Source organism: Salvelinus fontinalis, chromosome 30, assembly GCF_029448725.1.
Source record: "Salvelinus fontinalis isolate EN_2023a chromosome 30, ASM2944872v1, whole genome shotgun sequence".
NCBI classification, from domain to species: Eukaryota; Metazoa; Chordata; class Actinopteri; order Salmoniformes; family Salmonidae; genus Salvelinus; species Salvelinus fontinalis.
Genome location: NC_074694.1, coordinates 27101696 through 27122311, shown reverse-complemented (window position 1 = coordinate 27122311; position 20616 = coordinate 27101696). Strand labels below are relative to the sequence as shown.

Here is a 20616-nt window from a genome sequence, read left to right as displayed (position 1 = left end):
ATAAGTCATGCCAGATTTCTAAACACAACGCAGCTGTTGAAAGAGTTGAAAAAACATTCAAAAAACATTCCAATACTGAACTAGACTAACATGCGTGCATAAATACAGAGACATGCAGATACATAGATCCAGCTCTCACCTTTGATGCTGGTCAGCACCCTGCCCTGTCGGCTGTGTCCTGGGGGGGTATCAGACGGGCGTTGGGGGGGCTCTCTCTGCCGGGCAACCGCCACAGCTATACCCACAGGGGGCTGTCGCACCTCCCCCTCCCCGTGTGTCTCCCCCGCCTCCCTCCCCCCTCTTCCCCCTCCGTCCATCCTTTCCCCCTCGCTGGTGGACCCTCTCCTAGGGGGTAGGGGCTGTTTGGGGGGATCCTGAGGGGCACTGGGTCTACCCCCCTTCACTCCCCTCTCGCCCCCTTGCTTCAGGCAGCCCAGCCCCCCGAAGGGACTCCTCTGGGAGAGCAGCAAAGGCTGCTGCGAACTGTAGTTCATTAGGTTCTTCATGGCGCTGCTCTCTCCCTCTGGGTTGGGGGAGGAGTGGGGGTGAGGTGCTGTCATAGACTGCTGTTGGTCATGGGGGTTTTGAGTCCTGTTATCTGGGTAGGACTCTGTGTGGGGGGACAACCTCCTCTCGTCCTCTTGAGGACCTCTCAGTACCCCCCAAGGGTGCAGTGTGGGGGGCGTTTGAACCCCGTACCCCATAACAACACCACCCTCACCATTCTGATTCTGACTCTGCCTACCCCCCTCTCTCCCCCTCTCAGTCCCTGATCCATCAGAACCCGACCCGCTGCCATGACTACTGTGCTGCTGGTGCTTTATCCTAGCAACCTTCTGCCCAACTCTTTGGGCTCTCCCTCCTGACCCCCCCTTTCCCTCAGGAGGAGCTGAGTGGGAACAGTCCCGGAAGGGCGGGGTGCTGGCGTAAGGCCCAGTCTTGTTGGCATGGTGCCCAACCCCGGGGTAAGCGCTCTGGGCTTCAAGAGGCAGAGAGGGCCGGTAGATCTCTAGGACCTCCAACTCTCCCCTGGAAGAAGAGGCCTCTAGGCTACAGGAGCGAGGCCCGGGCTTGGGGTTAGGGTGGTGGGACTGGGGGTTAGAGGTATGGGGCTGAGGCTGGGATTTAGGCTGGTTGTTCTGGCTGTGGTGGTGTTGGTTGTATTTGTGGTTCTGGTTCCAGTCTGGGGGCTTGTCTGCCTTGCCGTAGCCCAGCTGCTGTTGATGGGGCTGGGGCTGCTGCGCCTGGGACGACGGCTTCCTCTGGCAGTTACTAGACTGAGGATGATGAGGATTAAGAAGAGAAAGACTTTCACTAGACCCTCCTCCTCTTCCTCCCCCTCCGCTCTTCGCTGTCCCTTTTACATCCTTGGCTCCGCTTCCACCCACTCCTCCTCCAGCACCACGGCAGTCAGGGGACCCCATGTCCCCAAAAGACCCGACCGATGGGACGTACGTTGGGCCAGAGCCTTTCGCCTCCCTCCCTGATCCTCTGTCTTTAGGGGGGGTGAGGGTAAGGGGGGCGGGGGGAGGGGGGCAGTAGAACTCAGGGTGGGGGTGATGGGGGTGGTGAGGATGGTGCAGCCAGCCCCCTCCCACAGCAGGCCCCATATGTAGTGGTGGAGGAGGGGGCGGGGGCATGGAGTAGGAAGCCATGGCATGGGGGTTGTGGGGTCCCATCATGGCTGCTCGACGCAGACAGTCTGACGAGGAGGAGGGGACAGTTTCACTTATCCTCATTTCCCCGCTCACGCCCCCTTCCTTGGAGCATCGTCTCGCCCCCCCACTACCACTCCCCTGGGGTCTGTTACCCCCTTCACCTCCACCCCCACAGCTGTTCAGGGACCCGCCCTTGGACCCAGACCCAGATTCTCCATTGGATAGTTTACTTAGTTGCGCACAGTTAGTCATGTGTTTGGCACCCTGGTTTAAGGGGTCGTTTCCATGCTTTGCGGAGTCGTCCCTGTATTCCGTGGGCAGGTTGGGGGTTTTGTGTCTGTGGTCCTCCTCACCAATGTGAGTGGGGAGGAAGTGGGGGTGAGAAAGCGCATGAGGCTGATGTTGATGGTGGTGATGATGATGTCGCTCTTTGCTTTCCTGGGGCCTCTCTTTGCTGCTGGATCTCTCTCTCGACACACTCTTTTCCACCATCCCCGGTTCCTTGGAGCTCTTTTGGGATCCCCCTCCCCCTCCTCCTCCTTCCCCAGAGTCTGTTTCCCTGCTGCAGGACCCCAGAGGATGTCCAGTGGCGGTCCTAGACAGTGGTGGAAGGCTGTGATTGGTTGCGAGAAGAGGGGGCTGGGACGGCAGACTTCTCAGATAGAAGTGATCTGAAAAGAGAAAAAAACAAATAAAAAACATGTATACGGTTGCAAAATTTAGAAAATAAAAATAGGAAAATAAAAATGGATTTAAATTTGGCTGATGTCATTTCAATACAAAATTACAAAATTGCAAAACACAGAAAGTGGTTCTGTAGCAACAAAAAAAAACACACACACACACACACCTTTCTGAGTGTCGTAGAATCGGTGTTGTCCGTAGAGAACGCTGCTGTTGCTATGGTGATCCAAGTGGCTCATGGGAAGAAAGGGGGAGGTCAGACCTCCTGAATAACGGGGATACCCTGAGAGAGAAAGAGAGAGAAAGAGGAGGGGAGAGAGAGAGAGCAAGGACATAGAGAACAAGAGATAAAGAGAGAGAGAGAGAGATCGAGGAAGAGAGAGAGACAGGATGGAAGAGAGACAGGATGGAAGAGAGACAGGGGAGGGAGAGGGGAGAGAGAAGTTCAATGAAATTCAAAGTAATTTTGACCACAAGACCTCTATTAAATGGCCCCAACATGATTATCCCCATCATTTACAGTGGACACAGCGGTGACAACAACCATAACAGAGTGTAACTGACAAGAACGGACTATTTTTCAGGATGAACTTTGCTTATACAAAACAAGCCTGTGTTTTTCTCTTCAGGACGCTCATCCAAGACAAATAGTGGTGCCCATAACCCATTTCAACCCGCCTTTACACACACACACACGCACGCACGCACACACACACACACACACACACACACACACACACACACACACACACACACACACACACACACACACACACACACACACACACACACACACACACACACACACACACACACACACACACACACACACACACACATAGTTCTTCCCAGGGGGTCAGCGGGAGGTAAATAGTCGTTCTGCTCAACTCCTCGCCTCCAAGAACATTGAACTGCATCCTGGGATAGCGGAGGCCTCAACGGGGGGTGAGAGGATATTTATGTGAAAAATAAATATTTCTGTCACCATGAAGCAGACAAAACACACAAACCAGACACACACACACACACACACACACACACACACACACATACACACACACACACACACACACACACACACACACACACACAAACACACACACACACACACACACACACACACACACACACACACACACACACACACACACACACACACACACACACACACATATCAAACACATACAAACATGTAGTCCTGCACACCCACAAACACACGTTGCACACACCGGGCCTACTACACACAGTGAGAGTTGCCAAAAGGCTTGATGTGTGCGTGTGTGTGTGTGTGTGTGTCTGTTTGTGCCCTTTCCCAAACTGGTTTCCCAGCTGGTTTCAAGCCCCACAGTGTCCTTGCCGGCCGGTTAATTGACAGCAGTTAACAGTTTAACGGTGGTGGCCAAAGTAAACAGCACTCCATAAAACTCATCCTCCACATTCCTCAGACGCACAAAACCACCAACACCCCTGACATGCTGGTCCCACTCAGTGTGTCTGTGTGAGTGTGTTTGTGCGTGTGTGTGTGTGTGTGCGTGCGTGCATATGTGTGTTTTTTAACAACCAGTTAATCTAAATGGCAACAATTAACCAAAAGGCTCCATCGGCCATCTAGAGGCAGTCATAGGCTAATGGTGAGGGATTAACCTCACAGAGAGAGGGGGGAGGAGAGGGAGAGAGAGAGAGAGAGAGAGAGAGAGAGAGAGAGAGAGAGAGGGGGGGAGGGAAAAGGAAGGGGGAGGAGAGAAGGGGATCAGAGAGAGATGGAGGAGAAGGAGACAGGGGACAAGAATGGGGGGATACGGAGTGAGAACATTCACACACCAAAACAGTTTGAGAACTCTGTCAATAAAAACTCTAATCTGTAGGGTAGGGAGTTGGAGTAGAGGAGTGAGAGAATAAGGAGAGAGGGAATAGAGATGGAGAGAGGATGGAAGATGAAGGACAAAATGAACGGGAGTGGAGAGCTTTAAGAGAAGAAAAGAAGAAAGGAAGAAAAAGCAAGAACACATGGGAAACAGGGAAGACAAGAACAGGTGTTTCACAGAGAGTGAGTGAGTGTGTGTGTGTGTGTGTGTGTGTGTGTGTGTGTGTGTGTGTGTGTGTGTGTGTGTGTGTGTGTGTGTGTGTGTGTGTGTGTGTGTGTGTGTGTGTGTGTGTGTGTGTGTGTGTGTGTGTGTGTGTGTGTGTGTCCAGGCTCTCCTCTCTGTACTGGCTGTGCTTCACTCTCTGGACTGAGGCCAGCTGGCAGTCTGCCTACTGGTGCTCCCTGGCTTGGATTCTTCAAAACAATCATCTGTAGTGTGTGTGTGCATGCGTGTGTGCGAGCGTGCGTGTTCATACACACACACACATCAAAGGTGAGCCACACAGAGAGGAATCCTTCTGATACTCACAAACGTTTTCACTCGCTGTCTTTTTCTCCTCTCTCTCGCCCCTTCGCTCTCTCCCCCCTCGCTCTCTCCCCCTCTCTTTTTCTCCTCTCTCTCACCCTCGCTCTCTCCCCCCTCTCTTTTTCTCCTCTCTCTCGCCCTCTCTTTTTCTCCTCTCTCCCCCCTCGCTCTCTCCCCCCTCTCTTTTTCTCCTCTCTCTCACCCTCGCTCTCTCCCCCCTCTCTTTTTCTCCTCTCTCTCGCCCCCTCGCTCTCCCCCCCTCTCTTTTTCTCCTCTCTCTCCCCCTCGCTCTCTCCCCCCTCTCTCCCCTCGCTCTTTTTCTTCTCTCTCTCTCCCCCCTCTCTTTTTCTCCTCTCTCACTCCCCCTCACTCTCTCTCTCCCCCTCTCTTTTCTCCTCTCTCTCACCTCTCGTGCTCTCCCCCTCTCTTTTTCTCCCCACTCCCTCTCCCTGTATTTCTCCTGCTCTCACTGTCTTGCTCTCACAATTCAACTCTTCCGCTCTCTTTTACTCTTTCTATGAATTCAATTCAATCCAAATAAGCTCCAGGCAGTCTTACATTAACAACAAGACAACATTAGCAACACTCCCTCTCTCTGACTAGTATGCTGCTTTCACTCTATATATCTGCACCTACCTACACTAACATGCATAAACAGATACACAAACATACCTTTTCACACATATACACGCATGCAGTGAGTATTCCAAACCATCGTTGATTAGTTGAGAAACGCTGAAAACAGCATTCTGTTTTGTGTTATCTGTTGTAGCTCATCTCCCCTTGAAACTGCACACACACACACACACACACACACACACACACACACACACACACACACACACACACACACACACACACACACACACACACACACACACACACACACACACACACACACACACACACACACACACACACACACACACACACACACACACCTGACTGGGGTAGATAACTAAGACAACCTCTCTTTCTGACCGCAAACGGTTAACAGCCAAAAGAAGACATGGTGCACCCTTCCAAAAGACACAAAACACGTGTATGTGTGTGTAGCAGGAAGGGGCCGTTGGAGGTCGGTTAGCCCAGAGGGGCCCTGAGGGCGGGGCTGCGGTCTGAGAGAGGGGGGTGACGGGGTATAGGGGCTCCCGAAACCTGAAGCTACACTCCTGATACCCACAAGGAGGGCGGGGGGTAAGTGAGGAGAGATGAGAGGGGAGGGGGAAGACTATGAGAGAGGTGGAGAGAGAAAGGAGTGGGGCAACAGAGAGAGTGAGCAAGCATGCGCACACACATCCACACACACACCCTCCCATTCCCTGTTCCCAGAGAGTGTAATCCCAGGTCTGATAGATAGAGACAGAGACATTATATGCCTTAAAGAAGCTCTGAGCTGAAACAGGGACCAGTCACGTTTCTGTTTACACAGCAACACTCCAAGGCTTACACAGCCTGGTGTGTGTGTGTGTGTGTGTGTGTGTGTGTGTGTGTGTGTGTGTGTGTGTGTGTGTGTGTGTGTGTGTGTGTGTGTGTGTGTGTGTGTGTGTGTGTGTGTGTGTGTGTGTGTGTCTGTCTGTCTGTCTGTCTGTCTGTCTGTCTGTCTGTCTGTCTTACCTTCATGTGAGTGGGGGAACCAGATGGGAGAGGCACTGGAGTGAGGTACTCCCCTGTAGGAGGGCGAGGAAGGGGAGGCAGGGGGGCCGGATGGGTGAGACTGGGGAGAGCCCAAACTGCTGGCCAGGAATGAGCCCATGAACGATGCACCTGAGAAAAAGCGGGAGAAAGAGAGAGAGGGAGAGAGAGAGAGAGAGAGAGAGAGAGAGAGAGAGAAATGTAAGTTATTTCACTTGTAAAGCTTCTTGCGTTGAGAGAGATAGATAGAGAAAGACCGTTTAACCTTGCTAAAAACCTTTGACAGACAAAATAGCCACAACAGTCTGTGGCACACAATGCCTGCAAACACACACACACAAACGCACAGGCACGCACAGACACACACAGTCACGCCCTTGACAGTCAGACCACTACAAAACACCCAAACAACCACAAGAACTCTCAACTGCTTTTAATCTGAGCTGCTGTCTCCACACACACACACACACACACACACACACACAAACACACAAACACAGACACACACACACACATAGTGTTTGAACAGAATAGGGTCAATAATCATGTGATAGGATGTGATGTGAGGAGGGGGTAAGAGACTGAAGGGGACAGGAAAGGGGCGATGGTCTGTGGACAAGGAGGCGGGTCAGGGGGCGTTCTATTATTACAGCTGGGGCACACACACCCTCTCAATCTAAAAGGAGAAACCATATTATTTACCGTCTATAGTTTCTCTCAGCTCAGCGTAGTCAAAATAAACCGGATTTCTGGGTAAAACCTGAAAGCTGTTTAAAGAAACCCAGACATGACTTCCCATACCAGACTGTTGTTTTCTCTGTCTCTCTCCCCCAGAAGACAATAGTCTGTCTGCCCTGATGGTTGTACTAACTGTGAACTAGTGCCCATCCTAGAAAACACTCCAGACGTGTGTGAGGTTAGGTTCCCACGCTGCATCACAGGGGTTCAGATAGAGGACGGACACACACACACACACACGCACAAACACACACACACACACACACACACACACACAACACATCGATGTCCTGGAAACCAGTTCTCAAACAGAACAGGGTAAATTCACGCCAGATAGAGAGTCTATCACACGATTTCCATCTCTCACGTTCCTCTGTCTTTCACTCCTCTCCTCTCGTTCTGCTCTGTTTTCCGTCTGTTGAGGAGAAAATCATATTTGTTCTCCCTGTGGGCCGCTGATATGGAAAATCCTCTCAGAAGCCAACTGACACCATATTTCTCTCCTCCTTTTCCTCTCTCTCCACTTCCCTTTGTTGCTTACATCCTTCTATCTCCCTCTATCCCTCTCTCTGTCTCTCTATCTGCATCTCTCTCTTCTACTCCTGCTCCTCTCTGTCGCCTCTGTCGCTCTCTCCTCTTTTTCTCAATTGTAAAATGTCTCCCAAGCCTTGTAAAAACACACAGCTGGGCCCCCAGGGGGATCGTTCAAGATTGACATCAAAATGTGACATTTATCTATCTCCTGAGAACGTCGGGTAATGCCTTCACAATCGGCCACTAGGGGCAACGGTGAGCGCTATTACCATCAAGTAGGTTTGGGTTTTGCTAGAGTGTTGTGGACAGGGGTAGTGGATGGGCATAACTCTGGATCAGAAGGTTGAGTGTTTGGTCCCAGTCGTGGAGACATTGGATTTTTATTCCAACCCTATCCCAAACCTTAACCATTCGGGAATAAGTGCCTAAACGTAACCCTTGACCTCACGTTTGGAGAACGTGGATGAACGTCTAATTCTTCAGTGAGACTGGGAGAGATTGTTGAGACCCCACAGATGTGCTGTATATCACAACCAGAAATAACCCTTGTCTCAGATCTAAACCAGAGCTCCGGTACCTAACTGTTTGTTTCTGCATTCAACATTGTAGCCATGTTTATTAAGACAACCACATGTTAACATCCACAAGTTATAGTAGATAGACAGACAGATGGGCATACAGGCTAAGAGGTAGGAGAAAAGGAGAGAAGGAGGGTCTTGGTATAGGGAAGTGGCTGAAAGAGAATGTCAAGGACACCAAGCACAATATCTCTGATTGGCCTAGCAGATGCTGTCTTCCCAGGCCTCCTTCCATGACCTCGCATCTATGACCTTTGACACTGAACACATCATCTGGGAGATGGTTCTGGAGACCACATTACTGACGAGTATCAACAATACTTCCATATTCCAAGATTCCCAGATCTGGTTGTCTTCTGCAAATGGGAGCCCAGTTCTGTTAAAAGCCACAAGTACACAAACACACACACACACACTCCCTTTGGTCGGTTTCTTGTCCACAGCAGCAGAGTGGTATTTGGCTCGGAGAAGCAGAGTGAAAACATAACTGACCAGACGACTCAAGGTCTCTCTCTGTCTCACACACACACACACACACACACACACACACACACACACACACACACACACACACACACACACACACACACACACACACACACACACACACACACACACACACACTACTATTATGAAAAAAAGCAAGAGTGAGGGAAATTATGAGGAACTTTCAAACACATAGAGAGAGAAGGGAGGGATGAAGAGAAGTTTCCTTCAGTTTAGCTCACTGTGAATAACCTTCCTCCTAGTAGCCTATTCTTGCTTGAATGGACTGCCCCTGGTCAATGGACACACACACACACGCACGCACACTCCCTGGCACACACACACTCCTGGGAGACGGGAAGTTGGTAGATTCAATCGATCAGCAGCCAATCGGAGATCAATATCCCCTTGTGTTCTATTGTCACTTTAGCCAATTAACAGTGCCTCTATCCTCATGCTGACACACTGACCACTGAACACAACACACACTACCTCCACTTGACACAAATATACTGCAAAATAATGAATACAATTTTACTAATTGACAGAATACGAGTGGAAAAAGAGGACAAAAAGTGTGTATGTGTGTCTCCCTGCGTGTACCAGAGGTTCTGACTCTTGTTAGCTGAGCTGTTCCGCTCACTGCTGCACAGTTGGCACCTTCCCCTCCGTCCGACCCTTTCAACAGGCTCCAACCACCCACAGTCCTGGCACACCGCCCTCAGCAAGTGTGTGGCAGGTCTTTCTCATATGTTTTGATGGGAAGAAATTGCAAAAGTGACAGGAGTACTCAAATAAGGTGGCAGTGGTACACACGGACACACACACACTCTACAAATGTGAGCAGGCGCCAAGCAGTGTTTACAAAAAACTCACACACAGCCAGAAAAAGAGAGGCTTTTTGTTAAACAAGATCTAGATTGCTTTTCCCTTCAGTTCAACCTCTTTTGTCCCTCCACAGTTCTTTTCCTGACTCATTCATGTTACTTCATCAAAGAGAGAGAGAGAAAGAGAGAGAGAGAGAGACAGAGAGAAATGGTGAGAGAATGAATGAATGTGTGTGTGTGTGTGTGTGTGTGTGTGTGTGTGTGTGTGTGTGTGTGTGTGTGTGTGTGTGTGTGTGTGTGTGTGTGTGTGTGTGTGTGTGTGTGTGTGTGTGTGTGTGTGTGTGTGTGTGTGTGTGTGTGTGTGTGTGTGTGTGTGTGTGTGTGTGTGTGTGTAGGAGAGAGTGCTAGCGAGGCAGAGCGAGAGAGAGAGAGAGCATGTCGCCTGGGACAACCAGCAGTACTGAATTACATTACAGGAGCTGGAGAGAGAGAAAGAAAAAAAGAAAGAAAAAAATAGATGAAAAGCTACAAATGAGAGATTTCCCTCTGAGGCACATAAATCAGCAGAATATGTACAGGAGGGGAAGAGTGGGGGAACCTTCCTTTATTTTTCTCCCTTTCTCTTTCTCTCACCCTCTATTTCTCTCTGTACTGAAGGATTAAAGAAGGGGGAACCTTATAACAGCCCTCACACATTCAGGTCCACACTACCCCGTTACCCCTAGTATACCCCTACCCTGTTACCCCAAGATGAGAGTCTGCTGGTTCTCGGCATTTGATTGCTTACAGACGGCAAACAGCTGTTTCCCAGATCTGAGTCAGATGCTGATTTGAAAGAAGAACGGAAGTTGTGCGAATGACTCAAGTGTTAAACAGTGGATTGCAGAACACCATCTGCCCTGAGACATTAGAACCCCCGTTTCCCAACCCCTGGTCCATGGACCGGCATACCCAGTCCCTGCTGACATCACTTTCGTCCGTTTTCAAGTTAAAGAATCCAGCCCTGATTAACCCATTAGGAGAGGAAGAAATGGCTCCAGTATCATAACAGCCGAGTTCTTCTGGCTAGACCTCACCCAGCCCACAGTGGAAGGAACAACCATATATGGGCTTTCAGGAAGTAAAGGGATGAGTGAACTTTCCATGTTCACCATAGTAACAGGATGTGGGGATATGGGCCATCCAAGTCCACACTAATGAAAAGCACAAGGGTGGATGATATTTCTGGAGAGCCTGTGGTGATCTGCCTTTACTGCAGGAGACTGATGGGAGTCAATAGTGCAAGCGTGTGTGTCTAGTCTTCACTCCTTGGCCCAGATTTGTCTCTTGTCCATTCAGCCTCTAGCTGATTCAAAACACACAGGAACCATGCAAAGAGAGGAGACAAAGAGAGAGAGGAGAGAGACAGACAGGAGAGAGAGCGAGAGACAGACAGAGAGAGACAGACAGGAGAGAGGGGAGAGAGAGCACCCCTTTTTAAGAATCTGAAATGAACCCCTTTTGGGATTGGTCAAAACAGTCAGTAAATCCAGTATTGCCAATGATCTGTTCTGAGTGGAGGTAGGAGTTGTGCATGCTTATCTAAATGTAGAACAAACCCTGTACCCTCAGAGCACTACATCTACAACAAGCATCACTGTGTGTGTGTGTGTGTGTGTGTGTGTGTGTGTGTGTGTGTGTGTGTGTGTGTGTGTGTGTGTGTGTGTGTGTGTGTGTGTGTGTGTGTGTGTGTGTGTGTGTTGTGGTTTATGCATGCAGCACTTTGCTTTACCTAAATAGAACATTAACGGCGCTCTGCACAGATGTCAGTGTGCGTGCACTATATCTACACCAAGCAATAGCGCGTGTGTGTCTTCAGTCATGTGCCAGTGCAAGCAGCATACGAGAGGGGGATGGGGGAACGGGGGACGGAGGTTAGTAGGCTAAGATCATGAGAGATAGAGCAAATAGGAGAGGGAGAGCATATGAGTGAAAGGGAGTGAGTGAAAGAGAGTGAGTGAGAGAGTTGAGTGAGAGCGAGAGAGCAATAGAGATGAGGGAGAGAGAGAGGGAATGAGAGAGAGCCCAACCTAACCTCATCTATATGTAAGCTATTCAATCTAGTCCCATTTCATATTCCCTGACTTTGGCAATATTTACATGGGAATTTCCTGCCAATAAAGGCATTATTGAAGAGAGTGAGAGACGGAGGGACGGGGACAGGGGGGACGGGGACGGCGGCATTGAATCCAATGAGAATCCAAAGAGGTTTGGGTGCAACTCACAGACAGACACACACATAGATTTGCACACATATGCACAGAAAAACACTGACTGATAGGCACACATTCGACTCAAGCATGCATAAGTAAGCACAAAAGCACACACGTAATGCATGCGTGCAGGCATCCAACATAAAACACATATTCTTATGAAAATGATTGAAAAGGACAACAGATGATGATCAAAGTGACAAGAAACTAAAGACAAAAAGGAGGAGAAATACTAAACTTGCAATCAAAGATAGAGAGAACGAAGCAAGAAAACAAGGGTTTGGTTTTAATCAGCGAACAGCCAAAATGTAGATAGGCATACACACAGGCACAATGAGTCCCCAAAGGATTAGGACCCTGGCGGGAGTGTGTGTGTGTGTGTGTACGCGTGTGTGGAGGTGTAGGTGTGTGTGTGTGTGTGTGTGTGTGTGTGTGTGTGTGTGTGTGTGTGTGTGTGTGTGTGTGTGTGTGTGTGTGTGTGTGTGTGTGTGTGTGTGTGTGTGTGTGTGTGTGTGTGTGTGTGTGTGTGTGTGTGTGTCCCACGAGACTGATTATCCATGAATGACTGATGACAGATCTTTGTTGGGGTTTTTTCTCTTTTTTTCTCTCTGTCTCTCTCTTTTCTTGTTTCCTCACCCTCTTTCTCTCTCTCTGCACTCGGGTGAGAGCTTTCAGGAGACAGGAACACACTCACAGATCTGCATGTATATTCAACAGAGGATCCTGAATATACTTAACGCTTTCATGTGTTACGGTGTACCGTTCCACACTGTTCCACACAGTCACTTCCTTGTATGCACACAAAAAATACACACTCGCTCACACACACATCTACACACACACACACTGGCCATTGCTGGACCAGATAAACAACAGTTTAAACTCAACCTTTATGGATTTAGGTAACCCTCATGGCCAAAAAATATTTTCCAATATAGAGTTTGTCAGACTGAACAGTTTCCAGTCCATACAGGAAAAAGGGCTTGAGAGATAGAGTACATTTGATAAAGAGTTTGTCATGGAGAACAGGAGGGAAAGAAAGGACAGAAGAGAAAACAACAGAATAAACTCAAATGAAAGGATCATGCTCCCTCAACTTTAGGCAGATCCTCCATGCCCTTTATCCTCACTGTCCCTCTATCCTCCATGCCCTTTATCCTCACTGTCCCTCTATCCTCCATGCCCTTTATCCTCATTGTCCCTCTATCCTCCATGCCCTTTATCCTCATTGTCCCTCTATCCTCCATGCCCTTTATCCTCATTGTCCCTATATCCTCCATGCCCTTTATCCTCATTGTCCCTCTATCCTCCATGCCCTTTATCCTCACTGTCCCTCTATCCTCCATGCCCTTTATCCTCATTGTCCCTCTATCCTCCATGCCCTTTATCCTCCATGCCCTTTATCCTCACTGTCCCTCTATCCTCCATGCCCTTTATCCTCACTGTCCCTCTATCCTCCATGCCCTTTATCCTCCATGCCCTTTATCCTCATTGTCCCTCTATCCTCCATGCCCTTTATCCTCATTGTCCCTCTATCCTCCATGCCCTTTATCCTCATTGTCCCTCTATCCTCCATGCCCTTTATCCTCATTGTCCCTCTATCCTCCATGCCCTTTATCCTACATGCCCTTTATCCTCACTGTCCCTCTATATTCCCTCACCTATTTGTGAACCAGGACCTCTCCATTCATCTAAGACCCTGACATTAACACACAAAAACTGCTCAATGGACTGCATTACAATATGAATGAGCCAAATGAATCAAATAGAGCTGAGATGCAGTAAACAGAGCTGACATTAACTTAATAAAAAGCACACACATTTCAGCTGTACATTTCAGGGCCATTTCAGGTGGCTATCTCCAGGTATTGATGGTTATTATAGTGAGGGTTGCCGTGGCTGCATCTCTGGACAATAGTGTGTTTTTTAGGTGTCAGACCAGCCGCCCAAGGAGGAATCCCGTCGTGGATGACATCATGTCTGTCCCTGTTAAATTATGTCATTGCTCTGGCTCATTTAAACAGTGGATGCCTTGGCCTCAAGGCAAGAGGTAGCAATCCACAATAATACCATAAACACCAGGCACTGTACGCCTGCACACAGACGAATGCACACACACACACACTTAAAAGCCGTGTCCACTATTGCACAACTACTTCTATCCCCCTTTCTCACACACACACACCACACATACCGGTACACACACACACACCACACATACCGGTATACACACACCACACATACCGGTACACACACACACGCCACACATACCGGTACACACACACACACCACACATGCCGGTACACACACACACACCACACATACCGGTACACACACACACACAACACACATACCGGTATACACACACCACACATACCGGTACACACACACCTCCCCTTCATCCTAAAGAACAAGAAGCACTTTTAGCGTTGTGTTTTGCGGGCTGTTTAAAATGCAATTTTTCTCTCATTCTCTGACTTCAAAGGCGCTGCGCTGAGCTCTTACTCCCTCTGCCAAATCCTCCAATCGTTTCTGATTTAGTGAGCTGGCTACGAGCCGAGAGAGACCGGGATGGGCTATTAACAACATCGGGGGGGAGCGATCTAGAAAGAGATTGAGTGAAAGAGAGAAGTACAGACAAGAGAGAGAGAGGATGAGAAGTAGAGGGAATTCCTGCTGGTCTTTTCATTCATATAGATCTTCAGTCATCGTCCATCAGTACACATCCCAGAATTTTACAACCAAAAACTGACTGGTTACATTACGTTAATACGTGCTACAGCAGTGCCACTGACAAACACCCTACAGAACAGATGCAGAGTAGATTTAGTCACCCCATACAACAACATACCTGTGTGTGTGTGTGTGTGTGTGTGTGTGTGTGTGTGTGTGTGTGTGTGTGTGTGTGTGTGTGTGTGTGTGTGTGTGTGTGTGTGTGTGTGTGTGTGTGTGTGTGTGTGTGTGTGTGTGTGTGTGTGTGTGGTAGTAGAAGAGGAGTAGAGCTCTTCTACACCGTCTCCAAGCGTAGGCTAAACCACATGATCCCCACCACCAACCCAACCACCCGCTAACGCTACCACCACCATCTCCAGCTCCGTAGAGGGGGTTGCCTCAGCTGCCATGCCCCATATGAAGTCTTCTTCCCTGGGGAGGACGGTGAAGGGGGCTGGGGCCTGTCTCTGTCTCTGCCTATGGCTGAGCAGATCTGCTGACTCATCACTGACACACACACACACACCACTTAAGAGCCAGCGTGTTCCCGCGGAGACGCTCGGATGAGTTGCCGGGGACGACGGTCCGTGCTGTCAGGCGGCGGTAATCTGACTGGATTATCAACCAGGTGGAAACGCTCAGCCACTCTCGCTCTCTCTCTCTCTTCCCCCTCTCCACTCCTCCTTTCCCTCTCTCCTCCTAGCCTCCCCGCTCCACTCTCCCTCCATCGTCACCCTCCTGCTGTTTTCTACCCTCCTATCCTGCTGTTTTATTCCCCCTCTCCTCTCCTCCTTTCTCCCCCCCTCCCTCTCTCTTCACCCTCCAACTGCTCTCTCTCTCTTCGTCCAGTTAACTCCTCTCTTCCTTATTTCCTCCTCCTCTCTTACTCTTCCCTTCTCACTCATCCCTTTATCCTTTCTTCATATGCTCATTCCTCTTATCCTCCTTCCCACCTCCTCCTTCTCCTCCAAATATTACAACAATATGAGCAGAAATCACCAATAGTGAGACCTGTGGTGGGTGATAAGGGCTGGTGTGTCGGGCTATAAAGAGACACATTCTCCCTGCTCCCGTAGAGGCTTTTAAAACTGTTCTAGAAAAGATTCCCGGCTCTCCTTTTAACTATGATCAGAGGCCCACTCCACTGTTCTCCTCCACTTTCTAAAGACACACAGACAGACACACAGACAGACACACAGACAGAAGGCACTAACTAGTCTGCCATTGGATTGGGGGGGGGGGGGGGTAGAGGGGAGGGAGAGAGAACAGGGTGTCTTGTTTCTGTAACCGTGGCGATCAAAGCCATGGCACCCCAAGGCTAGAGCACCTGAAACACCTTAGCCAATCAGCTTGCTCGCTGGCTCTGAGTCGCAACGAGAGCTGTTACAAGAGCATCAGGATGACTGGACAGGGCTGCGGAGTGTGAGACAGCGTCTGATACATGCACACACACACACACAGCGCACACAAACACACGACACACAGCACACACAGACGGCACAGTGTAGGAGCCAGCGCTGACATAACCAGACACAGCACTTGAGGAGAAAGGAAGAGAGACGAGAGGGACAGAAAAGGGGGAAGAATAGAGTGAGAGGAAAAGAGATAGATTAAAGAAAGAGAGAGCCAACGAGGGTCTGATAGCCAGGTCTGCAGGTCTCTCTGAAACATGATTATTACAGCACTAAGCCTGAGCTGCTGTGTGTGTGTGTGTGTGTGTGTGTGTGTGTGTGTGTGTGTGTGTGTGTGTGTGTGTGTGTGTGTGTGTGTGTGTGTGTGTGTGTGTGTGTGTGTGTGTGTGTGTGTGTGTGTGTGTGTGTGTGTGTGTGTAGTGCAGCTTCAAGGGCACAATGACTACATCAGAGCTGGCCTCTTTCCCTCTCAAAAGTGCGCACACACACACATGCACACACACACACACCCCCGCCAATCCACACCTTCTGAGAAGTGACACACCTGTGCAAGGACAGGCTCAGCCACACCCTCTGTGATACAGCACACCTGTACAACTATACACCTCCAGACTAGACAACTGTGTCTATCTACACACACACACACACACACCTGCACTGAAACAACTACTGCCTAGAGGCTAACATCACAGAGAGGCGGGAGACAGGGAGAGAAAGAAAGAAAGAAAGAAAGAAAGAAAGAAAGAAAGAAAGAAAGAAAGAAAGAAAGAAAGAAAAAGAGAGAGAAATGCATACAAGAGAAAATGGATATGAGGAATAGAAAGACAAAGAGTCCTAGTGCAGATATCAAACCCTCACTGCCAACACTATATCACTGGTGTTCATCGGAGGGGCTGAGGTTTATAGTTACGCTATATAACAGTTATAACTCAGTCACCTCGTCAACAGACACCATGCTGATCCTTATAAGGACGTGGACGTTATAGATGGATCATGTTACAGATTTAGAACAAACAACAATGACAAAAGAAGGAAATTGTCATTTTTCCTCTCCATATCTAAAATTGAGATTCTGGAATTACCCTGCTGCAGAAGCAAAACATTGGTGAATCGGTGTGTGTGTGTGTGTGTGTGAGTGTGTGAGTGTGTGTGTGTGTGTGTGTGTGTGTGTGTGTGTGTGTGTGTGTGTGTGTGTGTGTGTGTGTGTGCGTTTTGGCAGGGGAGTAGTCCCAGGGAGAGGAGATCTAACTAACCCCCAAACCCTGAAACCCTTTCCTCCTCCTCCTGCCTCCCCCCTGCCCTGCCTGCACCTCACATCACATCAACCCCCTGCCCAGAGGCCTAGGCCAGGCAGACAGCTATCTGAATCTCAAGGGGGGGGGGGCAAAGTTCCCCCCTCCCCAGCCCCATTACACCAGAAGCCCATCCAAAAAACAATCCCCATCAGAATGTCAGTCGGCCATCAGGAATAATGAAGGAATACCGAAGCTCTGGTTTTCTAAATATAATAAAATACAATGTAAAGCACTTTGAAAACTATATAAATGTTAACAGACTATATAAATGCTAAAATACTATATAATAGCATTTAATATAGTTATTATTATTTCAATAATATTCTGTGGTTAGATAATAGCCTCACCACCAAAGTGACTGTACAAGTAAAGAGAGCAGCCAATTCCTAACACTCTCCAAATACACAGCTATATATGCTGTAAGATGATCATAAAGGCAACAGTGTTGGTTTAGAAGAGCAGGACAGATGTGCGCATGAGCATGATATTGTATGTGACCAGTGTCGTCTAGATATGGCCTCAGTAACCTCAAACTTTAGTACTATGGTTAGAACACCAATCAACCTTCAAACTTTACTATTTTAGAGTAAGGAAGGGCCCAAGATAACCCAGGCAGGCATATACACCACTCATTTACTACGATATTAGTATTTTCTCTATTGAGCGATTAAATTATATACAAACAATATAATAAAATGTCCCTTAGACTTCAAAAAAAGCAATAATTATAAAATATTCACAAACAAATGATTAAATAACGTCATGGAAATATTCTACATTATATTCACTTGGCATAACTACTGAATTCTTCTGTGTCAAATAGCGAAAGTCCTAAAACTTCTAAAGATTATTATTTTTTAAGCCCCAATTAACCTATTGAATAAGACACCTGCACATAATTGTAACGCAAATTGTTATGATAAACATGAGTGGTGAGAATAAATACAGTCTCTATATAATTTGTCAATTTAACCATAATTCTCATCTTCTTTTATTTTTACTTCATTCAATCTTCATTCAAAAGGTATAGTCACTACATTTGTATTTACAAAGACGGCCTGGCATTTCTTCTTTGAAAGTGAAGAAAAAAAGAAACGCATAAGCCTATATGACTTCCTTGGATGTTCCTTCTAGTATGCCATTAGTCTTGTAGATTTAAGACATATATGCAGTCTACGATGTCGTTCACTGTGAATCTCGCCTATTACAGGAGAGACAAAACGATTCAAATGCATAATTTAATTGATAGGCGTAATATATTTACACCAACATCTACGGCTGGAAAAGTCATTTTCAGAAATATTAGGACAACACAGGTTCTTAATCTCAACATAATAAGTAATTCATGTGATTTCACTCAAGACACATTTATTTTAGATTTCTACACACATCCGCTCGGTTATATGATTCAATACATGATTAGGTGCAGCAGACACCCCTCCCCCAACCCACACACACAGACACACACCTTACCAGTTCCCTCCCGCTTCTCCTCCTCCTTTGGGGCAGGATACCAAAGCTACTTTTAAAATCTAATGCATGCACTGTCAAACCATTCTCGCCTCGTCACGTCCGTGCTGAATAACAGAAACGGGATTTTCTGGTATTACGTGCACCTCTATTAGCGCGAGCTCCGCTCCCACCGGACTGATCCCCGGTCCCAGACACAGGACAGTCCCGGGGCCTCACGGACAACCGAATGGAACGCACCAGCTCGCGCTTAACCCCTTCCACCTCCACACGCATCACACTCACCCAAATAGGCCTGCAGTACAGAGCCTGCGCACATACACCAATCATTTTAGCAAATAACAAATGATTGATGGTAAACAAGGCAATATAAAGTTACAAATGGATTAAAACCCAATTATAACAGTATGATTAATCCATTTAATTAAACTGACATTTTTGAATGAAACTATCAAACCATATAAAATAAGATTCCATGTCACTTGAAAGCAAATCAATTATAATAATAATAATCCCATAGATTTCTGAATAATCCCATCATATTTCTGAATTATGCAATACTCTCGGTTATAATAGGCTGTAATCTAAAAATAGGCCTACCGTTGTATATATTGTTCTTAATAGAAATCCTCTTGTCTAGAATAGGCCTAATCTCACTAAATTTGCAATTCAACAAAATAATCTTATTTTGTGTTTAGTTTGACAAGATGCACGATTCTTTTTCATATTAAAGTACACTCCCACTGGGCACAGACATCAATTCATCGTCTATTCCACGTTGGTTCAAAGTAATTGGATTGAAATTACGTGTAAACTACGTTATTTTAACCAGTGTTTACCCAGTGGATTGGTTCTGACCAGGTAAGTAAGAAACAACACTAAACAGTTCAATAAAACGTAATTTTGCTTAAAACTGAAACATTAAATATCTAAAGAGTCCACAGCAAGTGCTAATTTCCTGAATGACCACATCGACTAACTAATTTCCTTTTCTAATAAATTCTCGTTCTTCACTGAAAAACGTCAGAGTTAAGTTTTTAAGGGGGTGGGGGGAGGGCGGTAAATAAGACAATATAAACTGCCTGTAGGTTAGCACTTTACAACAGCCAAAAAACACCATAGAGGATTTAATACAATTGTATAATTCATTTTATTTTGCACAACAAATTCGTATTCAGACCAACCTGAATGTGGGGCCATGGAGATGTGAGAGGGATAGTATTTTCCGGGCTGGAAATGAGCGGGGTGCTGCACGTTGCTGTGGCCGCCAGGAGCTATCCGAGAGGCGGCATGGTGAACCAACGCGCCCCGCTCTGTCAAGAGGTGGTGTGGAGGAGCGAAATCCCGGCTTTCCATTCTGTCGAGAAGAAATAAATCCCCCAATCCAGAGGAAAAGCCAGAAGCATCGAACGCTTCCCAGATGCAATAATCCCTTTTATGAACTTCGGATAGGTCGTCTTGCATTCAGTCGAGTTTTTGCCTTGCCGACCAAAAAGTATGTCCCGGTCATGTTCTACAATGAGAAAACACAAGACCACGTCAATGCACTGAAAACAATGGGACAAAAACTCTGAAATAATTATTTAGGCATGTACTTCTCACACGCATGCTGTGTAATGTTGCCAATAAAACTATTACCTTGCATAACAAAAGTATACATTTTAAGTGTTTTTAGATATCAGTAAAATATCAGACTGGCCTAGTTAAATAAAGGTTAAATAAAACAATAAAAATGAATGATATAGGTTTAACTAAATTAAACCACAAAACAAATAGCCTACAGTAAAGTATATGCTACAAGTCTGGTCGTTTGCCGAGACCCAAACCGCCTACTTTGGTCTCCATTGCAGACAAGAGACGGATAGGCTACAAACTGAATAACAAAAGAAGTGGTCATCCTAAACTACGGGTTGTTTTATTGTTGGGGACCATAAAGCTATACTGCATC

General features: G+C 47.4%; 1 protein-coding gene across 5 annotated transcripts in view; it reads right to left on the bottom strand.

Annotated features, from left to right (window-relative positions):
• Positions 1-20616, bottom strand: part of LOC129828911 (BAH and coiled-coil domain-containing protein 1-like) — a 66869-nt gene that overhangs the window by 32654 nt on the left and 13599 nt on the right. For all 5 annotated transcript variants that reach the window (XM_055890217.1, XM_055890218.1, XM_055890215.1 and 2 more), the window contains exons 2-5: positions 19853-20181; positions 6347-6496; positions 2509-2625; positions 140-2329 (exon numbers count right to left, since the gene is read on the bottom strand). In XM_055890217.1, coding sequence (XP_055746192.1) covers positions 140-2329; positions 2509-2625; positions 6347-6496; positions 19853-20132 — 2737 coding nt within the window. In that variant the 5' untranslated portion in view covers positions 20133-20181. The remainder of the gene's footprint in view (positions 1-139; positions 2330-2508; positions 2626-6346; positions 6497-19852; positions 20182-20616) is intronic.